The sequence below is a fragment of the Ornithorhynchus anatinus genome, chromosome 1, assembly GCF_004115215.2.
Source record: "Ornithorhynchus anatinus isolate Pmale09 chromosome 1, mOrnAna1.pri.v4, whole genome shotgun sequence".
NCBI lineage: Eukaryota > Metazoa > Chordata > Mammalia > Monotremata > Ornithorhynchidae > Ornithorhynchus > Ornithorhynchus anatinus.
Window position 1 is genome coordinate 53953524 of NC_041728.1, and position 26384 is coordinate 53979907.

The window sequence follows — 26384 nt, forward strand, 5'->3', positions numbered from 1 at the left end:
ACGTAGTCTACTGGAAAGAGCCTGGCCTGGGAGTCCAGAAGTTTTAGCATCTTCATTTCCCATCCAATCATCATTTCATGGGAAAGACACTATTAATTGCTCTGACCTGAGATCCCTTCAGAGTCATGAGCGTTGTCCAACTTTTAATATCCCGTTTTTTCCCCACTCCCTGAGACAGACTCCCTCAACATATTCTTGGTGACACGAATGGTCTTATCTACCTGGCCTGATGTCTGCAGGTTGTAGATGTGAAATTTTGATCTGTGATGAGTAGTAATGCGATCAAGTTCCTTAATGGTTTTACTGAGCAGTGTGACCATTATCTGAATTGATCTCCTGAGGAAGGCTCCCCTGAGAGAGTATCTTTGGAAAGAGGCCAGGCTTGGGAGTCAGAGGTCGGGGTTCTAATTCCGGCTCCACCACTGATCAGCTGTGTGACTTTGGGCAAGTCGCTTGGCTTCTCTGTGCCTCAGTTACCTCATCTGTCAAATGGGAATTAGGACTGTGAGCCCCACGTGGGACAACATGATCACTTTATATCTTCCCCAGTGCTTAGAACAGTGCTTTGCACATAGTAAGAGCTTAACAAATGCCATCATCATCATTATTATTATTATTACTAAGCACTCCTCTTCTCTCCAACTGTGAGCCCCATGTGGGATGGACTATGTCCAACCCAATTATCTTGGGTTTACCTCAGCACTTAGTACAGTCCTTGGCACATAGTAAGCCCTTAATACATATAATAATAATCATCATAATAATAATAATGTTGGTATTTGTTAAGCACTTACTATGTGCCAAGCACTCTTCTAAGCGCTGGGGTAGACATAGGGGAATCAGGTTGTCCCACGTGGGGCTCACAGTCTTAATCCCCATTTTACAGATGAGGGAACTGAGGCACAGAGAAGTTAAGTGACTTGCCCACAGTCACCCAGCCGACAAGTGACAGAGCTGGGATTCGAACTCATGAGCCCTGACTCCAAAGCCCGTGCTCTTTCCACTGAGCCACGCTGCTTCTCGTGACTCAGTAATCATAATCATAATATATGATTATATACATTATATTATATATTATATAATATATAATATATGATTATATACATTATATTATATATTATATAATATATATAATATAATATTATATATTATATATACTATATGATATAAAGATAATCATAATAATCATGGTATTTGTTAAGCGCTATGTGCCAAGCACTGTTCTAAGCAAAAGCCCTTAACAAGTATAATAATAATAGTAATGATAGTAATAATAATAATGGTATTGGTTAATCACTTAGAATGTACCAAGCACTGTTCTAAGCACTGGCTTAGATAAAAGGTAATCAAGTTGTCCTATGTGAGACTCGCAGTCTTCATCCCCATTTTTCAGATGAGGTAATCATGGCACAGAGAAGTTAAGTGACTTGCCCAAGGTCACACAGCAGGCAAGTGGCGAAGCCAGGATTAGAACCCACATCCTCTGACTCACAAGTCCCTGCTGTCTTGCCACTAGGCCATGCTGCTTCTGTACTACTACTACTAAGAATGATAATAATAATAATAACAATAATATTAATTTATTTGTATCTCAGTTTCTTCATCTGTAAAATAATTATGGTTTTTGTTAAGTGCTTATCCTGTGTCAAGCATTGTTCTCAGTGCTGGGATAGAAACAGGTTAATCAGGTTGGATATGGTCCCTGTTCCCATTTGGGGCTCCCCGTCTAAGTAGGAGAGAGAATAGGTATTAAATCCCCATTTTACAGTTGAGGAAACTGAACCACAAAATGGGAATAAATATCTGTTCTCCCTCTGTCTTAGACTGTGAGCCCTGTGTGGGACAGAGATTGTGTCTCATCTAATTGTACGGTATCTACCCCAGTACTTAGCACAGTGATTTTCACATGGTGAGCACTTAACACACACTACAATTATTATTTTATTATTACAGCAACCGCCTCTACCCACTTGGTGAAAGGATTGGTCCACACTATTTTGGGGACGGGTCCCACAGAATCTGTCTGTAACTTTTCCAGTGGCCCCATAATTCTCTACTCTCCTGACTTTGCCTTGCTTATAGGGCTTTTATGCTGAGCAAGGACTAGGCAATTGTGACAGTACCTTCTGGTATCCATCCTTGGGGTGGGTCATCATCCCACATCCAGTAACTGCCAGATATTTGTTTCTGAGCTTCGATGATAGAGGCCTCATGATATCACATGAACATAATTTCATCTCTCAGATCCTTGGGCTCCCCTCACCTAGTGTTGTTCAGGACAGCCCATCAGCGGCCATGCACAGTTGGGTGTTTTAATATGCTATTTGTTAAGCATATACAATATTAAATGCTGCAGTAGGCTTAAGATATGCAGGTAGGACACAGCCCCTGTTCCACTTAGGGTTCCCAGTCTGAATAGAAGGGAGTAGGATTTAATTCCCATTTTACAGATGAGGTAAGTGAGGCACAGAGAAGTTAAGTGACTTGCCTAAGGTCACACAGCAGACGAGTAGCCGAGCGGGGTTAGAACTCAGGTCTTCTGACTCCCAGGCCCATACTCTTTCTACTGGGCCATGCTGTTACTACGTTTACCACACAGTCTTAAGGACAACTCTCTCCCACCCTACACCATGTTCATCAATCATCCACATGGAGTGAGGGCCGGGACTTCATTCAGTTGTTGGGGAAGACCTGGAACAACTGCTTTGGTGGAAATAGTACTAGAGATGTAGGAGCAGGAGAAGTAGAAGTTCATTCTCAGGCTCCACTAGCTACTTGTTGATCCAGGATAGCCACCATCTGATTATCTGTGGCTTCCGTTGTACCCTTCGAGTAGGCTTTGACTTTCACCATACACCCCAGCTGGGAGAAGATGATAGCCATTTGGTAATCGTAATCCAACAAAGGAGCATGAACCAAAGGTTTACTTCTCCACTCTCCTTCTTGCCTAAATGGGGAGAAATCCTGTGATTGAATCCACTACCATAACTGGAAATTGGAGCAGACTGTTAAGAGCAGATCTTCATATTGTTTCACAGCCATTACCCTGGCAGCGAACTCCACGTACTGAACTTCTCACCTTCCCTCCTAAACTCTCTCCTCCTTCCGCCTTTCTCGTCACTGTTAACAAAACCACTATCCTTCATTCTCACAAGCCTGCAACTGTGGCATTATCCTTGACTCATCCCTCTTCTTCTACCCACCTATTGTCAGTCACTAAATCCTGCTGATTCAATCTCCACAACAGCTCCAGAATTCGCTCCCTCCTTTCCATCCAAACTGCTATCACACCTGTTCAAGCACTTGTCAAGTCTTGTCTTGACTAATGCACCAGCCTCTGATCTCCCTGCCTCCAATCCCTCCTCGCTCCAGTCCATACCTGACTCTGCTGTCCAATCATGTAAGCTCATTGTAAGCAGGGAAGCTGTCTGCCAATTCTGTTGGATTGTACTCTCCCAAGTGCTCAGTAAGTTCTCAGCACGTAGTAAGCATTCAATAAATAGATTGATGGTAAAAAAAAATCATTCTGCACAAGTCTACCCACTCCTTAAGTATCTCCGATGACTGTCCATTTATCTCCACATCAAGCAGAGACTCATCACCATTAGATTTAAAGTACTCAAGAAGCTTTCTCCTACTTACTTACCTTCACTCCTCTCCTTCAGTAACCATTCTGTACCCTTTACCAACTTACCTGAACTCTGGGGGAGGCCTTGAAATCCCTTAGGGAGGTGGGATCAGAGATGTTGGCGGGGAAAGGGCTGACCTAAAACAGGCCTAAAATGCCATCTGTCATTCAGATAAACGGGTTAAAGGGAGGGTAAGTGACGTAAATTCTGAATCAGCTCCAGAAACGCTAGCTTTATAGGGTATTTCTAGCTCACCTCGGTTTGATCTTAAAGGTACATTTTCCCAGGGCAGATTCAAGTCCGAATCGTAATTTTTTTTGTAAAGAAAATTATTCCAAAAATACGTTTTGTCCTAGCCCTTTGACTCAATTATGCTTTCAATTATCTCAGTGACTAAGGCTAAAATAATCAGAAGGCTATTGAATTCTGGGACGCAAAAGAAAAGTGAAAGATAGGGTAGGTTAATATTACATTTGAAAATAGTTTGAGTTACGGTGGTATGTTATTTTTTCCGGGGGCCTTAGGAAGGCATTGTTTAGTTGGCAATTTTGTGGTCTAACTTGTTTGAGTGGTGGCTCGTGGCTAAGTTTTGTTCCAAAAATGGCTTAGTGGGTAGAGAGTCGAAGATATAGGAAAGCTGGTCGTAAAATTCATAAATTCATTTCCTAAGTCACTGTACTCTGATTTCCTAGCCTCTCTTTTTTTGAATAAAGGTGCCTAAAACTCCTGGACATTTGAAGCCCAAATCTGAACTTAATCTCCTACTCTACATGAATATAAAACATTAGAATACAAGAAAGTGACCCCAAAATACTGTCATTCTAAAACTTGCAAGTACTTTTTAAGAGATACATTAGTTACAAAGAGACATTGAGAACCAAAAACTAAGAAGTACTAACTTTGCACTGTACTACCTTTCTACTCTATGCTAACTTTTATTGTAGTAAACTACAATATAAGAATAAATGATATTTATTACAGAGAGCAAACCTGGAATGTTGCTTTCTGGAGTTCAATAGCACCAAAATATCTATAAAAGGGCTTGTGACAGGTAGTTATTATTGGTCACGTTTAACAATCAAAAATCCCAGGAAGCTGAAAATTGCTGGAGATGTTTCCACCCACCCTGTTCTGGGTCTTAGTTTCTTAAATGAACTTCAGAATTGTTTTGAGAAGGAATGAACATCAAAATGTGTCAATCAGAGTATCTGCAGTACTTTAATGTAGGTGAAAAAGCAAAGATGCCATATTACATGTTTATTACTACCCGGTATTATGGGTGAGTAGATACCTTTAGAGGGAAAATGGAGTCCTACATCACCCAACAGGAAGCAGCATTCAAGGCAAAAACAAAGCTACAGAGAGTAAAATAAAAAAATAAATGGTGGTATTTGTTAATAATAATAATAATAATAATAATGTTGGTATTTGTTAAGCGCTTACTATGTGCCGAGCACCGTTCTAAGCGCTGGGGTAGACATAGGGGAATCAGGTTGTCCCACGTGGGGCTCACAGTCTTAATCCCCATTTTACAGATGAGGGAACTGAGGCCCAGAGAAGTTAAGTGACTTGCCCACAGTCACACAGCCGACAAGTGGCAGATCTGGGATTCGAACTCATGAGCCCTGACTCCAAAGCCCGTGCTCTTTCCACTGAGCCACGCTGCTTCGTGCTTACTATGTGCAAAGCACTGTTCTAAGCCTTGGGGGGATACAAGGTGATCAGGTTGTCCCACGTGGGACTCACGGTTTGAATCCCCATTTTACAGATGGGGTAACTGAGGCACAGAGAAGTGAAGTGACTTGCCCAAAGTTATAGACTTTCTTGTTGACAGTGGCTACTCTATAAAATGACTTGGTTTAAAGTAAAGGTCACTTCAGTTATCATGCTCATCAGCTAGCAGCATGACCTACTGAATAGAGCACGGGCCTGGAAGTCAGAAGGACCTGGGTTCTAATCCTGACCATGCCACTTGTCTAATGTGTGACCTTGGGCAAGTCAGTTCACCTCTGTTACCTCATCTGTAACATGTGGATTGAGACTGTGAGCCCCATGTGGGACAGGGACTGTGTTCAACTTGATAGCTGGCTCAGTGGAAAGAGCACGGGCTTTGGAGTCAAGGCTCATGAGTTCGAATCCCAGCTCTGCCACTTGTCAGCTGTGTGACTGTGGGCAAGTCACTTAACTTCTCTGTGCCTCAGTTCCCTCATCTGTAAAATGGGGATGAAGACTGTGAGCCCCACATGGGACAACCTGATTCCCCTATGTCTACCCCAGCGCTTAGAACAGTGCTCGGCACATAGTAAGCGCTTAACAAATACCAACATTAGCTTGTATCTACCCCCGTCCTTAGAACAGTGCCTGACATAGTAAGCACTTTTTAACAAATGCCATAAAAAAAATACCTTAATGCGCATGGCAGGGTACTTAGCTCAGGATAGCAAACAATGTCGGACCTCTCCAGGAGAAGTTGCAGCTGGTCTGTGATACCAGTTGATTGGAATAGTCATGGCTGTACCCCATGAGTGGCACCATCAAGATCTAGTCATATAATTGTGCACAGTAATGGTAATATTTTCACTCCACCAAAGTAGTGGTTCATAACATTTTATCACATTTTATCATCACTCAAAGTCTTCCTAAGTCTTTTTTTTAAATGTTGAACCCAAGTTCTGACATGCCAGCAGACTTAGCTGCCCAAGTGAAGTGGAGAGTTCAATTTAGCCTGCGGAGAGTAGTGCAGACAAACAATCCAACTGAGGCCCAAACACATGGCATAGATGATCCCAAAATGCCTTGTCAGCAACAGGTTTCACTGTAAATTGTTCATTTTCTACTTCATCTTTACTGTGACGCTTCAAACTTTGAATCTTCAAGATTGGCTCTTCCCACCTAGTTAATACACACCTAGTTCAAGTGTAGAATTACTAGTTGTCATTTTTATTGTTGCCTTTTAAAGTACCAAGCTGGCAAAAATGGCCCAGCTAGCTCATTTGCCTTTGCCAATTCTGGAATGGAGAAGAATACCACTTCCCAAATCAGTGCCTCTGCTGTGCTCTCTACCCCCCATTTGTAATGGCAGTGATATCTTTGGGCCTGATGGAAAATAAAATACATATTTTTTCTTGTTTCATCTTTTCCAGTTCTCTTTTTGTTAACATACTAGTAATTTTTATTCCTAAAATTAGAGTGCTTCTTTTCCTTGTGATTTTAAAATTTACATTTGTTAAAGTAAACAGCCAAGCTCTGAAGTTCATTTTTTTTACATTTTGAAATTGGCATTGTGAGTCATTGTCATGATGAGATATGTGACACAGCTTTACCATTTCATCCACCAACTCTATCATTAAGTATATAATTTGCATTGCTAAATATGAAGAATTGTCAAAGATTTGAAAGATGAGTTCTCTCATTTTTTCTCCTCAACCTCTATCAACCTGCCAGAAGGTTGTTGTTTTGGAAGCTTTCAGAGAGAGGAGCATTCAAGAGAGAACATTAGCTTTGCCTCATAAAGAAAGCACGAGCTTCTTGCTCATGGAAAGCGCAAGCTAAGACAACTAGGTCCCCGAATAGAAGACTAGATTCAGGAATCGGCAGGCTTCATGTGAAATCAATTTAAGGGTATTTACTAGAATTCACTCAAAATTTATTCTGATTTATCAAGATGATGCAACAGAATTTTTATTTTCTTGGCTAAATTAAACTTTCTTGGATTTTTAAGAAAAACAGAGCAGATTATTGCTGTGCCATTTTAACAGAGAAAAAAGTATTTATCACAATTATATGATTGGGGACAAACTTGATTTTTCTTTTCCCAAAGTCACCAAATCTTATATCAACAATCTTTCTAATTTTCTAGCATTTGTATAATTTGGGAGGGAGAAAAAGACATTTTTTATGGTTTTTACAGGAGGTTTGTCTCATAACTCTAACATCTGATAATGGTTGTCATTAGAACTTATATTTTCCTGATGGAAACACCATCTGTTTTGCTAGACACGTTTTAGAGTTAATATTTCCATTATTGAATGAAACTGAGAAAAGAGGAATCTTAGTGAAGATGAGGCGATTGGCCTTCTTATCAGCTCTGCCTAAAGAAGGTAAGTTCTCATTGTTCTCTTAGAGCTAGAAAGGGAAATATTTCTGCTGAACTAAGGTCATGAAATTTTAGCAGAAACTGTAGGTGTGCACATGTATTTTTATGTTTTGTATGAGCAACGTATCTTTTAAGAGCCAAGTATTTAAGTAGTTTGACATATGTATGTAAGCTTTGGATATATGGGAATGACATGATTACTTTTGAGAAGTTGTTGGGTTTTGGTGCCTTTTTATGTTCATTTATTCGATTGTATTTATTGAGCACATACTGTGTGCAAAGCACTCTACTAGGCACTTGGGAGAGAACAATATAACAACAGACATATTCACTGCCCTTATTGAGCTCATATAGTTTTGCATTATAAGAAAAAAAACCCTTTTGTATTGCCTGAGATTTCTGGCATCACTTCTAATGTTTCTTTTTATGTTTGGGAAAGTGGTAACTTTTTATTTTATTTGGCATAGCCACTAATATTTTTTCTCGGTTCAATAAGATGTAAAGAGAAGCTGACGTTAACTCTTCTGGTTAGCAAGAATACTTCCCAATGCCTAAAATAGCAGCTGTGTCAATTTGAGAAGGCATACTGAGATGTCTACAGTATTGAATTTTTTTTGTTTTTAATCTATGATTTGGGTGAAGTCAGTAAGAACACAAATTGTGTTTTCCTGTGAAGTGAAATCGAGTGCAATTTTCAATATCTTAATGGACAGTAATATTATGTGACATGAATTAGCAAATCAGAAGCACTGGTAATTTTTTTTTTAAAGTTAGGAACCAGACCCAGGGAAGGAGGCAATATTAAACAGTAAATTAATTCCCTATCTTATGCTTACTCAGCACAGTCAGAGCTGGAAAGAGATCAGGTGGTTACAATAAGGCAAAAATGAACCAGAGCTACTGAATTTTTTTTAAAAAAGCTAACATGGGGCTGGAGGTATTAGTGGGAGACACTGGGTCAGGGTACATAAACATGCTCTACCCGTGAAATAAGTCTTTTGCAATTTTAAGGGTTGATCACTTCCAGATTGGAGTATTGCATTGGTTTTAATCTTCATATTTTCATGGGATGTGGGAAAGGTGCAGCGAAGTATGGCAAATGATTTAAGAATAAGAAAATATCACCTAGGAGGAAAGAGGTTAAAGGAAGTAGTATGATATAAACTGGAAAGAGAAAGTTGAGGGATGATTCAATATATGTCTTTAAATAATGTCCCCTATCCCTGCCCCACCAAAAAAAAAAGCAATTTGGAAGATTTTAAACTGCTAAATCTTGCTATGGTTTATGACGGTACTTAACACTGGTCCTCCATTTCTTCATAAGGTAGAACTATAAAACATGGTTGGCAACAGAGATTTGGGTTAGATGTAAGAAAATCTTGTGGTCAGTAGAGCTGCACATTAGTTACTGTCATAAAGGGAATTGGGAATTTTCTATCTCAGGTGGTCTTTAAGAATAGGGTGGACAATCAGCATCTTGATTATTTATATGTCATCCTGCCTTGAAACAGGAGGATTGAAATGACGGCATTTGGTAGTAGAATGATGGGTACTATGGAAAGTTAATGGGAAAATGAGAGAATTTTTAATTGTGTAACAGTTTTCTAATAACAAAAATGTCCATTATTTAGAAAACCAGTTCGACCTCAAATTTTGTAATTATGCCAAACACTTTGTTTCAGGTCCCTTCTTTTCACACCATGGCTTTGTATTACTTTTTGTAGAAGGGAATATTTGAGTGTTTGCAAACTCTATTTCCTAAAGTGGGTCGAAAATGCATCCTCTGAGACATATCTTAATTATGGACTGTTAGGAAAAACTGTGAAAGTTAAAAAGGATTAAACAACATCTCCAAATACTTTCAAATTTCTTTTGCCAAGTAATCTAATAGGTGTAATCAGTGTTTTAAAAATTGCTGTTCTTAATTTTCTAAATATCCTCTAAAGAATTTAACCTCCTTCCTTGAAGTAAATTAAAAAATAATAGATTATGGGAGTTTTAGCCTATTTACACAACCAGAAACTGAGATTTGCTCAAGCAAGTGATTCTCAAGTTTTTATGGGTTTAGCCTGTTCCTGGAACACAATTAAGGAGGCATGAATGTAGGCAAACACTTTAAAATTGGTTTCATTTTTCTTCTCTAGTAAACCAATTAGAAAGTAAAGGAAAACACTGTTTCTGATCCTGTAAGGTGCCCTTTCTCCTTCAGCTCTATGCTCCTGTCGTCTTTTTTACTAAATACAAATACTTATACAGGTTTTAAATACGTTATCTCCAATAATTCAGCCCAGTTGATGCTGATTGCTGAACCCAAAGGAAGTTAAACCACTTTTATTAAGGGGCATAGTTTATTCAAGTTCTGTTATGTTTTGCATCACGTCGTCTTGAATTTAACCCTTCTCATTAAGGTTTACTTAAAATACTGTAGGCTTATTTGCTTGAACTTAAGGTAGGAAAGTACATAAAGAAAAGTGTTTTTTTTTCCAGTAACTTTTGTCTGTGAAATTCAGACATCTTCATCTAAATTATATATTTAATTGTTTTATAAAATCACCACAAAGTAGTTGAGGAACCCAGCTATAATGATGGGGGGGGGTGTGGAGGCATAGAAGCCTCTTCCCCTTCCAGCCAGAGAGACATTTCTCTTGCAACAACTTAAAGCAAAGGGTGAGTTGTGATAAGAATGGAAGCAGATTCTTGTATTAACTATGTATCTCAACTCCATGTATACGTAGATTTCATCTTCCCGGGCTGAGCACTTTTCCCTAATAATTGAAAAAGAAACTAGGATTGGACCTTTATAATCCAAGTGCAGTGGCTGATTGAAAATTATCCAGTTTAGCTGTCTCCAGAGCAAATCAAGTGGCTAATTCAGGCTCCCTTTATGACTTGGTTGGGTCATCTGCTAGAGATAGCTCTTCACTCCTCATCTTCATTTTGGTTGTGCAGTCCAGATCTGGGATTCTATCCAATATAAAACAAGTACAATTTTAGCAAGAAGTGTTTCACCACTCTAGAACTGTTCTACAAGATGAAATGCATTTACTATGAATTAACTGTGAGCCCGTTGAGGCCAGGGATTGTCTCTTATTTGTAGCTGAATTGTACTTCCCAAGCATTTAGTACAGTGCTCTGCACATGGTAAGCGCTCCATAAATATGATTGAATGAATGAAAGAAATATTAACTCTGAATGACTATACTCTCTATAGATCGAGACAGTGAAGGTGAAACTGTGACTACACAAGATTATTTTAGAAACGGCCTTGGATTGCCTTGAGAAAAATGTTCAATTCACCCAGTGCATGCTTTGAAATTTGGGTCCATTTATCTCATCATTATCATCCCCACTAACAGCATTTATTGTCTATCATGTTGAGAGCAGAGTACTAATTCACAGGGAATTCAGTGACCTCCCAAAGATGACCCTTTGGAATCAAGTTTCTCCGTAACATAATTGGCAGCCTTGATTCAGAATTTACTCTAAATGAAGAAACAAACTCATTCACATGTTGTGAAATAGACCTGATCATATACTTCTTCAAGATTAGACATGGTCTCACCAAAGACCAGTTCTCCTTCACTTTTGAGCAGTTCTGAATACACTGATATGGCTTGGAAAACTATCATGGAAAAGGAGGCTTTTATATTTATAGGTGCATCTGTCTCCTTGGTGACCTCCCTGCCTCCTGCCTCTCCCCATTCCAATCCATTCTTTACTCTGCTGCATGGATCATTTTTCTAAAGAAACGGTTCAGTCCGTGTTTCCCCACTCCTTAAGAACTTTCCGTGGTTGCCCATCTGCCTCTGCATCAAACAGAAGTTCCTTATCATAGACTTGAAAGTACTCAGTCATCTTGGCCTCTCTTACCTTACCTCTCTGATATCTTACTATAACCCAGCCCGCACACTTTTTTCCTCTAATGCCAACCTCCTCACTGTATATTGATCTCATCTATTTTGCCACCGACCTCTGGCCTGGAATGTCCTCTCTCTTCATATCTGACAGAGGATCACTCTCTCCAACTAAGCCCTCATTTTCTCTTCTCCCAGCCCCTTCTGCATTGTCCTTGCACTTGGATTTGCATCCTTTGTTCACCCCTCTCACCTCCCCACGGCACTATGTACTATGTATGTAATTTATTTCTACTGTGTCTGTATCCCACTCTAGCCTGTAAGCTTGTTGTGGGTAGAGAATGTGTCTCTGACTCTGTTTATATTGTACTCTCCCAAGCACTTAGTACAATGCTTTGCACATAGTAAGTGCTCAATAAATACAATTATTTTAACTTTCTCATTCTGTGTTGTAGAATTAATAGCATTTATTGAGTGCCTATGGGACTCTGATTGCTCATCCTTATTTGTCCAGGACTCTTAAGTTCAGCATCCAGAAACATAGGTCTTAAGCAGAAGCTAATAATAATAATAATGATGATGATGGTATTTGTTAAGCATTTACTATGTGCCAAGCACTGTTCTAAGTGCTGGGGTAGATACAAGGTAATCAGTCTGTCCCACATGGGGCTCTCGGACTTAATCCCCATTTTACAGATGAGATAACTGAGGCACAGAGAAGTTAAGTGACTTACCCAGAGTCACACAGCTGATAAATCATGGAGCCGGGATTAGAACTCTGGACCTCTGACTCCCAAGCCTGGGCTCTTTCCAGTAGGTCACATGCTTCTCATGTATTTCTGATCTTCCTCCCTTTATACTGATGATGCACCCTCAGTTTCCCCAACCTTACTTTTTCCTGATAGAAGTCTTCTCCCAGAGCCAGGATCCTTATCAGGTGACAGGTTTGGACCAATCTTCTGTTCTTCATTGTCCCTCATCTTCAAATTACATATCTTCGATCGCCTTGTGTTGCAGCATGATGTAGTGGATAGAGCATAGGCCTGGGAGCCAGAAGGTCTTGGGTTCTAAAATCCCAGCTTCACCACTTGTCTACTGTGTGACCTTGGGCAAGCCACTTAACTCCTCTGTGCCTGTAACCTCATCTGTAAAAAAATGGGTTTAAGAGTGTGAGTCCAGTGTGGGACAGGGACTGTGTCCGAACTGATTAACTTGTATCTATCCCAGCTCTTAGAACAGTGTTTGGCACATAGTAAGCACTTAGCAAGTACCACAGTTATGAATAAATACCATAAAGAAGCAGCAGAAGCAGTGTTGGCTAGTGGAAAATGGGCTTGGGAGTCAGAAGACATGAGTTCTAATCTCGGTTCTGCCACTTGCCTGTTGTTTCAGCACAGGCAACCCCCTCGGTGGGTCCAAGGTTAAGCACGTAGTAAGTGCTTAACACATGCCATAATCATTATTATTGTTATTATTATCTCTAATGAAAACATCCTTCCTCTTTAAACATTACCCAAGTAAATCCCTTTGCAGGGCTGCCCCCAATCTCTTGTTTATTAGGAGGGAGAGAGGAGCATATTAGAGAGGATGCAGAGGGGAAACCCTCCCTAAACAACCAGGGAGGGAAAGTCTCCAATTTTTGCTCCCCCAGACTCCTTGGGCTCAGCATTTCCTCCATCACGTTCACCCTCTCAGTCCTAGGCCGCAGCAAGGCTGGAGTGACCAGGGGTGGGACTCATTCATTCATCCAGTGGTATTTATTGAGCGCTTACTGCGTGCAGAGCGCTGCACTAAGCGCTTGGAAAGTACAATTTGGCAACAGATGGTGACAATTCCTAGCCAACAACGGGCTCACAGTCTAGAAATGGGCTCACACCCCGGAACCCCTTCCCCGTTGGTCCAGCAGGGTCCTGGCTGGACACCCCCGGCCAACTTCGGACACCTCTTGGGGGGTGGGGGTTCATTCATTTAATCTTATTCATCTTATTTATCTTATTCAATCCTATTTATTGAGCGCTTACTGGGTGCAGAGCACTGTACTAAGCGCTTGGAAAGTACAATTCGGCAACAGATGGAGACGATCCCTGCCCAACAACGGGCTCACAGTCTAGAAGAGGAAGACAGCAAAACAAAACAAGCAGACAGGCTGAAAATGGTTGGGGGCTCCGGCGCTTTAAAAGGCTTTTCCCTGGGAAACTTCCCGGCCTCTCGATGCGGCTTATGAATGGAAAATACTCCTCCCCCGGTCGAGCCCATTTTGCATCTTTCCAGGAGCCGCTTTCCCCTTCCTCCTCCCGGTTCCTGGGCTCCGGGCAGCCCCGGGGCAGGGAAGGAGCGGGAGGGTGGAGGTGGGCCGGAGAAAATCCCCGGCCTTTCTCGGGGGGCGATTTATTTTCCGTTATTTATTTATTTCTTCCCAGCCCCCACCCTTTCCCGGGCCCGCATTCGGAGTCCGATGTGGTCTGGGCCCGAGGAGAGGGGGAGAGGAGGGAGGGAGGGAAGGCGCTCATTTCCTTGCAACGTTGGCTGGTGGAGGCAACGAAGCCACGAGCCACAGAGTCGGGGGCAAAGCCTTGCCATCCGGACCGCATCATGTCCACCAAAGCGGAGCAGTGTAAGTAACGTCCCCCCAGGATTGCCATCCCACCGGCAGGCCTCGTGAGCTTTTGGGGGGGGGCCTAGGGTGGGAAAGTGGAGAGAAAAATGGGGGTGGGGGGACGGCTAACCATCCAGCCGCCTTATCCCTGGTGCTGAAAAATGCATCTTCCTCCCGCAGCAGCCATAACGGTCCCTGCTTCTCCCCCTTCCCCAAGAGGGGCCTTCTTCCCTTGCAGATCAATGCCTAAAACGGTTGGGGGGTTGAGGGGGGGAAAGAGGGGTGGTGGATGGGGGGGAGCCGACGGTTGGAGTCCAAAAGCTGCCGCGGATACTGAGCATGCCCAGCCCCACTGCTGGAGCCATAAGGGAGTTTCAATCTGCAGCTTCCACTTCTCTTGATTGCAGTGGGGAGAGGAGGGCCGGGGGAAGAGGGAGACAGGCGGAACGCTGCGTGCAGCCGAAGAAATGAGCCTGGAAAGCCAGGGGCTGGGAAAGATGGGGGGAAGGCAGGGAGATCCAGGAAGAGATAGGAAAAAGGTTGCTATCTGATCCCCCCCCCACCAAAGAAAACACCAAACAGAAACCAGGGTGTCTTTGCGGAGCTACTCAAACTCCAGAACATGACAAGCCGGCAGGTTTTAGTTGAAGGGTGATGGAAAACAAAAACATCTGTAACACGAATAATGCATTCGCTGGTTGTCAGTGGTATGCTAATAAGGCTTGCCTTCTGTGGGCCTGGGCCTAGAGGGGTTGGAGGAATCTCACGTAAGTATGGAGGCATCAACAGTGTTTGATAAACCCTCGCTATTCCCCAGTATTCCTTGCACTTCCCGCTTTCCCAGAATAGTCAAGGACAGTGAGCGCAACAGTTGGTCAACTGGTTCTGGTTCCTTCATTGTGTGACCTTGGTCGAGTCATTTAATTTCTTTGTGTTCAGTTGCCAGCAACGTTGGGAGAGCCAATGAGATGATCAGCCAGATTCTTTTTTTTTTTTTTTGCCCCAGGTTTGTGTGGATTGGAGCAAAGAAAAGATGTGTGAGGTCACTAAGTGTGTTGGGCACTTAAGTTGTGGGGGAGGTGTAATTTCCCATCTTCTTGTGCACGGGGTGTTGTAGCTATATAGTTGTGATAAGACCACACGCTCCCTGTGACCAGGGCCTCGTTAACCCCTCGGTGGGTCCAAGGTTAATGGATTTGAAAGACCCCTATGTTATGTGTGAAATCGCAGTCACACTGCCTGTGACAAGAATGGAGTTTCTTCCCCTCTTACTATGATTGACACCCTTTAAAGAATCTCTCCCGTCCTCACTTCAGTCTCTCAGACTAGTGGGGACTGATGGCTTGGGTCTTAATATGCTCTTGGCATTGCTCTTTTTCCATAGTCACCAATGCCCCAGCAATTAGCTGGAGCTAATGGGGCTATTAGCATGTTCAGCTGACAACTGGGGCTATTTTTGGAGCCTCAGCTGGTTCACCTGCATCCGGATTGGTTCTTTAACAACTAAGGACTTTTGGGGCAGGGGATGGTAAGGAAAGGACAGCTGTTTTTTTGGGGGGGGAGGGGCAGTGATTATCTTTCCCATCTCCTCCCCCACCCCCCACCTGCAGGACTGTGGGCTCTCTCCTTTTCACGATTTACCATAGATGAGCCGGGTCTTTTGAGCTGGATCGTCTAGGGTTGTAGTTCCCAAACACCTTGTGCCCTCCCCCTGCCACAGGCCAGAGCTCCAGGAAAGGAAGGGAGGTTTGTAGCAGCAGAAGTGTATTTTGGGGGGCAGGAGTATGCTTCATCCAGCCCTACTTGAGGGTGGCTTTTGATGAGGGTCAGGGCTGCAGTGACAGTTCATGCAGCTGAGGGCCACATTATGGGATGCTTGGGGGGGCTTCGGGCCTTTGAGTCCCTGCCTTAACTCAGCCCTTCCTGGGGCCTAGCAAATCAAATATTGGGAGTGAAGTCCAGTGGGGGAGATGGAGACGACTGTAGTGACTGCAGAGCCAGTAATTGGAGTTCTATCTACAATCTAAGTTGGACCATGTCAAAATGAAGACTCCCTAGTTTAGACTAGGGTTAGATTGTTTCAGGGTGGTTCTAAGCCACTTCGGTGGCTGAGAAAGCTGCAGTGCAGTGACTAAGGTGATGAGCATTGTGTGTGGGGAAAAGAGTGATTGCATACCATTTAACCAAATGGTTTTTATGACTTCCCTTTGAAACATGGCCAAGTTGCCAGCTGACTCTGGGATGAGCATTTGCAGGTTAATGTGATCATCGTATCTTCCTGGGCTTTTGGAATAAAGGATAAGGAAATTGATTTTGGGACTAACAAGGGATGTGGCTTCTTTGGGCTATATTTATATTTTCATACTGTTTCTTCTACATCCTGGCAATTGTGATAAGCTGAAAGCTTCTAGCAATTTCTCCACAGACTGCACACTATTAAATGCTTTTATAAAATGCTGCTTTCCTCCTCCTCTTAGCCAAATATTGATGTGTGCAATGCAGTATCTGGAACTGGAGTATCATTAATGTGACATTTTAATTCCTTAATCTAAGCTTTAAAATAGGAACTTAGGTTTTTTTTCTTTTGGGGGTCTTCCTTTGAAAGAGATGGAGCCGCCCAGGGTTAGATGCTTTTAAAGTGTTATTTTAAACAACATCTTTATAGAAATGTCAAGGGTATAAAGCTTATGTGTGCTGCCAAAAATAATGTTGCTTATGTAAATGACATAACGAGGCTAAGCACATGTCTACTCGGCAGAAGCCAAATGCTGGCACTGGGAAAAAATACACTCATTACCAGATGCACGTGTGTCCCTGTGGCTCAACCAATCCGGTTATCTCACCATGCTTGAGGGTCTGTGCTGTTCTGCTTTTTTACCATGTATCCTTCTCCCCACCTGGCTGACTTTGCCGGGAAAGACCCGTACTGTAATCAGACAGTAGGATTGTTTCTGATGGCCTTTCAACTGGCTGGCCTCTTAGCTGCTGGACAATAGCTCTTCTGCGGCTACGTACTAAGGTGGGTGAATGGGCTGCTCATGTTTTTCTGGCTCTCCAAGTACGTGGAAGCGCGCCCGGTACGTATGTGCTTGACTAAAACCTTGGAAGGAATCTAACCTCCTTTGCGCCCAAGAGCTGCTCCATATTCAGGAGGATCCCTGAGAGTGTGAAAGTCTCTGGATCCTTTCTGTATATTCAAAAGGGTTCACATCACCACTATCCACAGTGACTTAAGGGCAAGCTTTTCATTCACTGGACTTCACGAAGCACGGAGGAAGGTAGTACCTGTCGACAAGGAGTTTATTATCTCTTGCAGAGAACCCCCTGCACACTGAAAAATTCAATGTACTTGAAAAGAGAAAAACTTGAAAGATCACGAAAAGCATAAAAATCATGTCTGTTGAACAGATTAAAGGAAAGGAAAAGACTTCTGTAAGCCAAATAAGAGCTTGCCTCTCTCTGCACACAGAAAGTTCTGTATTTGGGATCTCTTTTGTGCAAATAGAGGGAATCCCCAATTCCTATAACCCCACTTGTGAAGAATCAGAGCATCATCATCATTGGAATTTGAGTCTTTCCTATGTGCAGAGCGGTATACTAAATGCCTGGAAGAATACAGCAGAGTTGGCACACACTTCCCTTCCCACAGTGAGCTTACAGTCTAGAGGGGGAGAAAAGCCATTAATATAAATTGCAGATATGTACATAAGTGCCGTGGGGTTGAGGGTGGGGTGAATATCAAATGCCCAAAGGTCAAAGATCCAAGTGCACAGATGACACACAAAGGAGAGGGAGCTGGGAAAAAGAGGCTTAATCAGTGAAAGCCTCAAAGAGAAGATGTGGCTTTAATTATGCTTTGAAGGTGGGAAGAGTGGTGGTCTGGTGTATATGGATGGGGAGGAAGTTCCAACCCTTCACCAACCCAGCAATCTGCTCTAGTCTGAAAGGGACATTCTACTGGGAAGTAAGAAGATTCCCTGAACTAGTTTGGGTCTGGCTTTTCCTTAAATAAAGCCTTCTTTAATTATTAATCTTCAAGCCTCCTTAAATAGAATGGCCATAGTCTCCATCAATTACAGAATCTGTGGTGTTATCTTACATGCAGACTGTAATATATCTACTTATCTTGGAATTTGCATGGTTCTTGTTTTTATTTTATATGGATTGAATCCAGATTTCTAAAACTAATCCACAGAAATACATAGGTTTAATGTAATGTATTACACTAAAGATATATTTTTTGGGAAAAAAGTAGCCTTAATAGCATGCTACCTTTATACACTATAGATGGTTCAAACATTAGATTTACAATTCCTACATTTCCTGGAATCACTAAGATTTTTTATTCTTCAAGGCAAAGATACTGAATAGAATGTGACAATATGTCATCCTTCTAAGTAAGAGCCTAAAATATAGGCTTTACTCTTCATAATTATTCCATACGTGGTGGTACTTACCATAGCCATTGGTCTCAGATTCTTGGCCAAACTCTAGAACCTAAATGAAAGTCACTCCAGAAAGTTAAATTAATTTTTAAGGAACAAATCAAATACATGACTGAAATGGAAACATGAAATTATGATTTAACACATACTTTCAGGTTTGCAAAGAAGACCTCCTTCTGGACCTTTGAGAATTACTTCCCAGTTTCTATCAGCAAAGCATTTTTATCTCATCCTTGAAGAGGTTTATGATGAGGAGATATATGATAAATGGTACCTGAAAAGGAGAAATCAGCCCCTGATTGCCAGCTTTGGCCTGACTTGGCCTTTTCTCGGCCTCTTCAGAGCTGTGGAGACAGGGTTATCCTTTGGAATTGTGTGTGTAGTGGATGGCAGTGCTTCTGGACAAGAGGGAGGAAGCAAGGGAGAAAATGAAAATTTCAAAATGTTTTCTAGGGTGCCCCTCTATGGCCTCACTGACAGCCTCAGTGTGGGGATAATGAGGTAACCTTGAAAATGGCATTCAAACTAAGAGACCTTTATGAACTGAGAGATTACTGGAGGTAGAGCTAATGTAGACCCCAGCTGGAGAAAATAAACTAGGAATTTTATAAGGGTTGGCACCAACATATGGTGGTTTTACCCACTATTGCACAAAAGCAGAGAGTAGTGGGCTGATTTTTTTTCCCCTTTCTGTTTCTAAAGCAGCCTTAGTTGGTGTTGGGATACAGAAAGGCAGTTGAGGAAGATCTGCTTCTCAACTGTCCTCCCTTCATTTAGGTCTAGTGTACCTGGGGAACGAAAGTATGACTTTGTTGGATGTTTTTAATGAATTGCTGAGTTTATTCCTGAGTAGTGACTCTGGCTCTGGAAAAATCTGGACTCAGTATTTACCTTCCACTTGCATAATATGTCCTCATAGTACCGACAGATGTCACAAGACTATAAAAAAAGAAAGGAGCAACAATCAATCATTGATATTTGTAGAGTGTTTGCTCACCAGAACCAAGAGGTTCTGCAGTCTTGTATATTTTGGCAAGTTGATTTTGTAGAGAAATGAATTCTCTGAGTTCATCATCATCAATGGTTTTTGAGTGCTTAGTGTGTGCAGAGCATTGCACTAAGCACTTGGGAGAGTACAACACAACAGAATTGGTAGACACATTCCCTGTCCACAAGGAACTCACTGGCAAAGGACTGTGAATCAGTGGGGTTTCAAGGTTTAGGTGTTTCTCAGAAGTGGATGACATTGGATATTAGGGTATCACATTCTAGGTCTTTTATTTGAGGAGGAGCGGGATAAAGTGGATAGAGCATAACCCTGGGAAGCAGAAGGACCCAGGTTCTAATCCAGAACCACCACTTGTCTCCTTTATGATCTTGGTTAAGTCACTTCACTTCTCTGTGCCTAAGTTATTTTATCTGTAAAATGGGTATTTAGACCGTGAGCCCCATGTGGGACATGGCCTGTGTCCAACCTGATTAGTTTGTATCTACCTCAAAGCTTAATACAGTGCTTGGAACACAGTAAGTGCATAAATCCCATTTTTTTAAAAAGAAAGAGTTTTCCTCTAGCTATGTAGAGGAGTAACAAGAAATGGTGAAAGTTGGTTCCTGCATTACTTGGGAGTCTATTCTGAGCTATCCTTCAGGTTCCAGCATGGTTTTATGCAGCTCCTATTGACATTTTACACTGCTACAGAATTATTGGGATCTACAGCCAATAAAAATAATTCAGTCAATCATATTGTACTGTACTAAGCTCTTAGGAAAGAGTGGCATAACAGAGATGGTAGACATGTTTTGGTAGACATGTTCCCTGCCCACAGTGAGCTTACAGTCTAGAGGGGGATACAGGCATTAATATAAATAAAAGATATGGCTGTGGGGCCGAGAAAGGGGTCAATTAAAGATGCAAATTCAAGGGTGATGCAGAAGGGATGGGAGAAGAGGAAATAAGCACTTGTTCAGGGAAGGCCTCTTGGAGGACATGTGCTTTTAATGAATGCAGACTAATTGGGAGAAGAGAGAGAAAATAGATTGTAAAGAAAATGGAAGAGTAGGAAAATGTCCTTTAAAGCTATTTGGGGAAACTTTGGAGGGGAAAGGATAGCATGAACCAGAATTTAGAGAAGAAAATAAATGATTAGAAATAAGGAATGCTCCCTAAAAGTAAGCCATAAAAAGTAGAGTTTTCATTCTAGACTCTTGTTCACTTTTGTCTGGTTACAGAGATTTATTCATTCTGTGAAACAAAGGGAAGATGGTAGTGATAAATGCAAAGCATTTTGGGATGGATACTTTTGTTTTAATTTTAATAGAGGGACAAAAATGAAATGATGCACTGATTTGATTAAACAAAATTGGAGCAAGAGTTTTAATGTTAAGGTCTATCTTCCTTGTTTTAAAATGAGACATCAGCTCCTTCCAAAAGGAAAAACCACAACTTGAAAAGGATCTGACTACACCAGAGAGATGAAGGAATGCTAGATAAAGAGGGGAATTGAATGCTTAAAAACAGGGAGATCAAAGGAGAGATTTTGAGAGGAAAAAGTATGCATATTGTCTTTTCAAAATATCATTGTGTTTTTCTTAAATGTATTTTTAAGTAGAAAGTTCTATTTGAGAGTGAGGTAGAAAGAAGAGGGTGGGGCTGCCAGCACCCAGAATATCAGATGTTTATCTTGCATACTTTGAGACCTCACAGGAAGGATAAATGCCATTAATGATAATTATGATGGCATGAGAAAGCAAAACTGCAGTTGTCTTTTCTCCATAAACTCAGCCTAGCCTTCTCAGGACCTGGGCTCCATTACATCAAAACCACCCATGATAATTTTCATCTTATTAAATTGAACATGAGGCTGGAAATGCTAGGATTATAAATTGCTTTTAAGAATATATATTTTTTATTGTTGAGCAATTTCTTGTAGACTTGGATCTAAAGAGCGATTCAATGATATGGGGGAAAAAAGGAAAAACCGATACTAGATAAAATTTGAGAATTTATAACTTCTGGGGTAAAAAGGAGTTACAAAGCGGTTCACTAATGGAAAATTGCTGGCTCCAGAAAGGAACATGTTTGGAGGGATGGGAACAAAGTATGTGTATGGAAACTGAGAGGCAAATAAAGCTGTGGGAGCTGTCGATTGTCCAAAGCTCATTTCTGGGAGTAATAGTGAAGGACCTCAAAATGCCAGAAACCAATTATCTACACTTAAGGAGAGGTAATGTGGATCATTTGATAAAGAAACGTCCCCCAGTGATTGAATGGGTTTGGTTTTGATCAAGTGTACCTTGTCATCTAGCATCACAAAATAATTTTATGTGGGTATATTGCCACTGAATTTACCTGAACCTGTAGCTAATTTTTGTCAATATAGTTTGCTGCAGTAATGAATCCTTTGTGCACATCTGCTGTATAAAGAAATAAAACCCTTTGGTATATACTGAATCTGCTACCTTCAAACTAAAAATGGGTGCACCGTTTTGATATTATAGGATTTGTTAAAAAAATAGTCTCTTGTTCTTCATTATTATAAACTTTAATCATCACTTTTCAACCTTCATTTTTCCAGATTGATAGGCCTAATCCTCTTGATTCCTCCTGAAGTGGAAAAATAAGGCTGAAAGGTGACTTGACTTGAGTCCTTTCCTAACTCTACTGGACCCATCTCAAGTTAAAGCTACCAGAACCGCACGCAGCATGGTTTAATGAAACAACATGGGCCTGGGCATTAGAAGATTTGGATTCTAATCCTGACTCTGCCATTGGCCTGCTGTGTGATGTTGGGCAAGTCACTTAACTTCTCAGTGCCTCTGTTTCTGCATCATAAAATGGGATTTGACATCTGTTCTCTCTTCCTCTTAGACTGGGAGCCCAATGAGGGACAGAGGTTCCATCCAACCTGATTATCTTGAATCTAATGCAATCTTTTGCACAGAATAAGCACTTAACCAATATTATTATTATGCAGTATTCCATGTGGAAACACATTGTTTCATAAAATGAAAGGATTAAAAAGTGGGGGAAAAAGTACTTCAAGGAAAGAGTACACATGGGGAAAAGAATATGAATAGAGTCGGAATATTTACATCCATAGTTACTCTTTTTTTTTAGCGGTTTCTGAAGTATAACGTGAAAAAGTGAATAGAATGCAATGGAAAAAAGTACTGACCAGTAGACTGGAATGTATAGAGGAAAGAACTAATGTTCGTGAACAATGTACAGTGATTAAGTATTTTTGAAGAAGCTCCTGTTTATATAAATGCTTACCCAAATATTTTGAATAAAACCAGTGAAAATGAATGTGAGAATCATTTGGTAGGAGGGAGATATAAAAATTCAAAGTATTATCTACAATCTTTGCCTATTTTTCTTTGGCCCAAGAAAGACATGATTAAAATAGCTCAGAGGAGGAGAAATGGGGGGAAAGAATATCTGACCAAGAATTCTTTCAGAATTCATCACAATGGTGAATCAGTGCTAACTGAGGCTACATGTAGTTCTGGTGGCATAGGAGTCAAATTCTGCTATCTCTGCTAAGACTGAACTCACAAATACCACTGAATTGCCTGTCTGTTCTCATCTTAGCTATCACTTTTATGTTGTTCTCACATGGGTTATGTCTGCCAAAGTTTAAAATTTATTCAGGAGCTAATTTCCATGGACACATCCTTGCTTTTCATGGATATGATGCAAAAAAAGTACAAAAGATGTGTAGAAGTTTGCTTTAAGCCCTAATAGCAACAGATGTGGCACTTGATGGTCTCGGCTTTAGAGACGTGTAATTGAGAAGAAGCACAGATGGACAGTAATGAAATCTGAGGAAGAAGAGGCCAAAGAAGTTTTACATCATGGCTTTTTGGGGATTTGTGAAAGAGAAGTTGCTGAAGTGGCCCCAGCCACTCTGGCCATGTCACATACTTTCAGGTCAGGAGAGTGGACACTGGTGACTACAGGTAGGTCTAGGATGCATAGCATTCTATTTAGAGCCTTAGGGTCCAGAACTGGGTGGAAATGTAACTGACCAAAATTCATCGAGGTAATTAACCTTAACAGTGAGTATTTATCAAGTGTTTGGAGACACACAGATTTCCAGTATGCCATATTTACTCATATAATTGCCCCACACTAATTTTTGAGGAGGAAATTAGATTTTTTTTGGCACCACATGATTGTAAGCACTTGATAGCCACCCACCGGGGATGAAGAACAGAAGAATGAAAAAGGGGTTAAGTAATGGAGCTAATTAATTCATTAAAACTGCTTAGAAATTAGTATATATGTGTGTGTAAATCCAATTGCACATACAGTGTATAGGTACATTTATATAGTATGTGTGTGTATGTGTGAGAGAAAGAAGAGCAGTGTCGCCCAGTGGATAGAACACAGGGTTGGGTTCTAATCCTCGCTCTGCCACAAGTCTGCTGTATGACCTTGGGCAAATCACTTAACCTCTCTGTGCCTCGGTTACCTCATCTGTAAAATGAGGATTAAAGACTGAACCTTATGTGGGATGCAAACTGTGTCTAACCTCATTACCTTGTATCTACCTCAGCACTTAGAACAGCATACATAGTAAGCACTTAAATATCATAAAAAAGTAGTGTTGCCATTTTATATAAAGCCTGGCCCATAAGTAATGTTGGTAGACCTGTTTCTTTTGCCAGTTTTGGTGCCTGTGTGGGGTCCAGATTGTTCAGGCAACACTAGGCCTCTGGATTGTCTCTATCTGTTGCCGAATTGTACATTCCAAGCGCTTAGTACAGTGCTCTGCACGTAGCGCTCAATAAATACTATTGAATTAATCTTTAGTTGACTTTGAAACTTGACACCATTCTGCTGGCACATTGTTTTTCAGTTTTTCAATTGTTTCCTATTTCCTTTTCTATCACTGCATCTTGGGTCAGAGTGTCACATGGATAGCATAGTTGTGTCACAACTTTTAGCTCTCAGTTGCCAAAAGTCAGTGTAGGGGAAGCAGAAGTGTGAGGCCACATTCAACACTGCAGGGGTTAGGGGAGTTAATTCATTAAAACTGCCATGGCTCAGGGTAAGAGAGGAGCCAAAAGGGAAAAAATGGGAATGGGAAAAAGAAGGTGAATTCATTAAAAGTAGTTGATTCATTAAGACTATACCCATCAGGTAGGAAGAGCAGAAGAATGTGAATTAGATAGCACTGCAGAGGTAGGAGGAAGTTAATTCATTAGTTAATTCACGGGAGCCAGTGTGGCCTAATAGAGCATGGGCCTGGGAGTCAGAAAACCTCTATTTTAATTCCAGGTCAGTCACTGGGCTGCTGAGTGACTTTGGACAAGTCACTATACTTTCTGTGCCTCAGTTACCTGTAAAATGGAGATTTAATCCTCTGACTGAAACGGTGAGCCCATAGGAGGTAGGGACTGTATCCAACCAGGTAAATATATCTGCCCCACTACTTAATACTGTAGTTCCTGGACCATAGTAAGCACAGGTTCCATAAAAAGAAAAATGAAATCGAGTGCCTATTGTATAAAACACTTAGAAAAGTGCAATCGAATTAAGAGAAGCAGCCTCGAGCATCCTGTCAATCTTTTCTTTTTCTTTTTGTCTCTTATTCCCTTTTTGCTAGACAATTCCTATTGTAATAGCACCTCCCTCTTTTAAAGTTGAAAGCCTTATGTGCAAAAAAGGGGCAATTATGCAAATAAATATGGTATATTACTACAAGACAACCACTGTTTCAATTGTAATTGCTGTCATAGATAAACAAGAAACATTTCAGGGGAAGAAGGAATTTTTTTTTCTTCTACTTTTCATGAAAAATTCCCATTGAGGTCTGTGGAAAGGGGAAAAGTGATTTGGCTTGAACCTGATCTTTTCATGTAAACAAATCAGTATGGGAGGATATCAATCAATCAATCAATCAATGGTATTTATTGAGAACTTATTGGATGCAGAGAACTGTACTAAGTGCTTGGGAGATACAATGCAACAGAGTTGGTAGATGCATTCCCTGCCCAAGAAGAACACAAGATGAATTTTCTTCATTCATTCAATAGTATTTACTGAGCGCTTTCTATGTGCAGAGCACTGTACTAAGCACTTGGAATGTACAATACGGCAACAGATAGAGACAATCATTGCGCAATTATGGGCTCACAGTCTAATCAGGGGAGACAGACAGCAGAGCAAAACAGAACAAAACAAAAACAAGGCAACATTATCAAGATAAATAGAATCAAGGGACTGTACACCTCATTAACAAAATAAATAGGGTAATAAATAATATATACAAATGAGCACAGTGCTGAGGGGAGGCGAAGGGGGAGGAGCAGAGGGTGGGGGGGAGGGATTGGGGAGCAGAGGGAAAGGGGGCTCAGTCTGGAAAGGCCTCTTGGAGGAGGTGAGCTCTCAGTAGGTCTTTGAAGAGGGGAAGAGAGTTAGTTTGGTGGACGTGAGGAGGGAGGACATTACGGGTCAGCGGTAGGACGTGGGCCAGGGGTCGATGGTGGGATAGGCATGAACGGGGGACATTGAAGAGGTGAGCGGCAGAGGAGCAGAGTGTATGGGGTGGGCAGTAGAAAGAGAGAAGGGAAGTGAGGTAGGAGGGGCCAAGGTGATGGAGAGCTTTTAAGGGGATAATTATAAATGGAAAGTTTGGCTTCCATCAAATAAAATAATTCAGTTCTGTGGCCATCAAGAATAGCCAAGAATGAAAGTTCTTCTGTTTCCCTTATGGATTTTCATCACAAAATTAAAACCCTTTGGCATAATGTGAATTT

General features: G+C 41.3%; 1 protein-coding gene and 1 long non-coding RNA gene across 10 annotated transcripts in view; one reads left to right on the forward strand and one right to left on the reverse strand.

The window, feature by feature from the left end:
- The first annotated feature begins 7174 nt into the window (after positions 1 to 7174).
- UNC79 (unc-79 homolog, NALCN channel complex subunit) overlaps positions 7175 to 26384 on the forward strand; it is a 169684-nt gene continuing 150474 nt past the window's right edge. For 4 of the 8 annotated variants that reach the window (XR_005659965.1, XM_039911870.1, XM_039911872.1 and 1 more), the window contains exon 1: positions 7175 to 7729. Coding sequence is in view for 7 of the 8 variants with exons in the window: in XM_039911870.1 (XP_039767804.1) it covers positions 7690 to 7729 (40 nt within the window). In the remaining variant the exon portion in view is untranslated. Of the gene's footprint in view, positions 7730 to 13864; positions 14194 to 26384 lie in introns of those variants that run through there. The other 4 variants (XM_029066312.2, XM_039911874.1, XM_029066329.2 and 1 more) reach the window with 2 other exon arrangements.
- On the reverse strand, positions 10046 to 14444 carry LOC114812242. 2 transcript variants are annotated; one of them, XR_003759901.2, is made up of 2 exons: positions 14306 to 14444; positions 10046 to 10689 (listed from the first exon to the last, which is right to left on the reverse strand). It is a non-coding gene; the product is annotated as an uncharacterized LOC114812242 (long non-coding RNA). The 2 variants fall into 2 exon arrangements; XR_003759900.1 differs by lacking the exon at positions 14306 to 14444 and adding an exon at positions 12472 to 12649.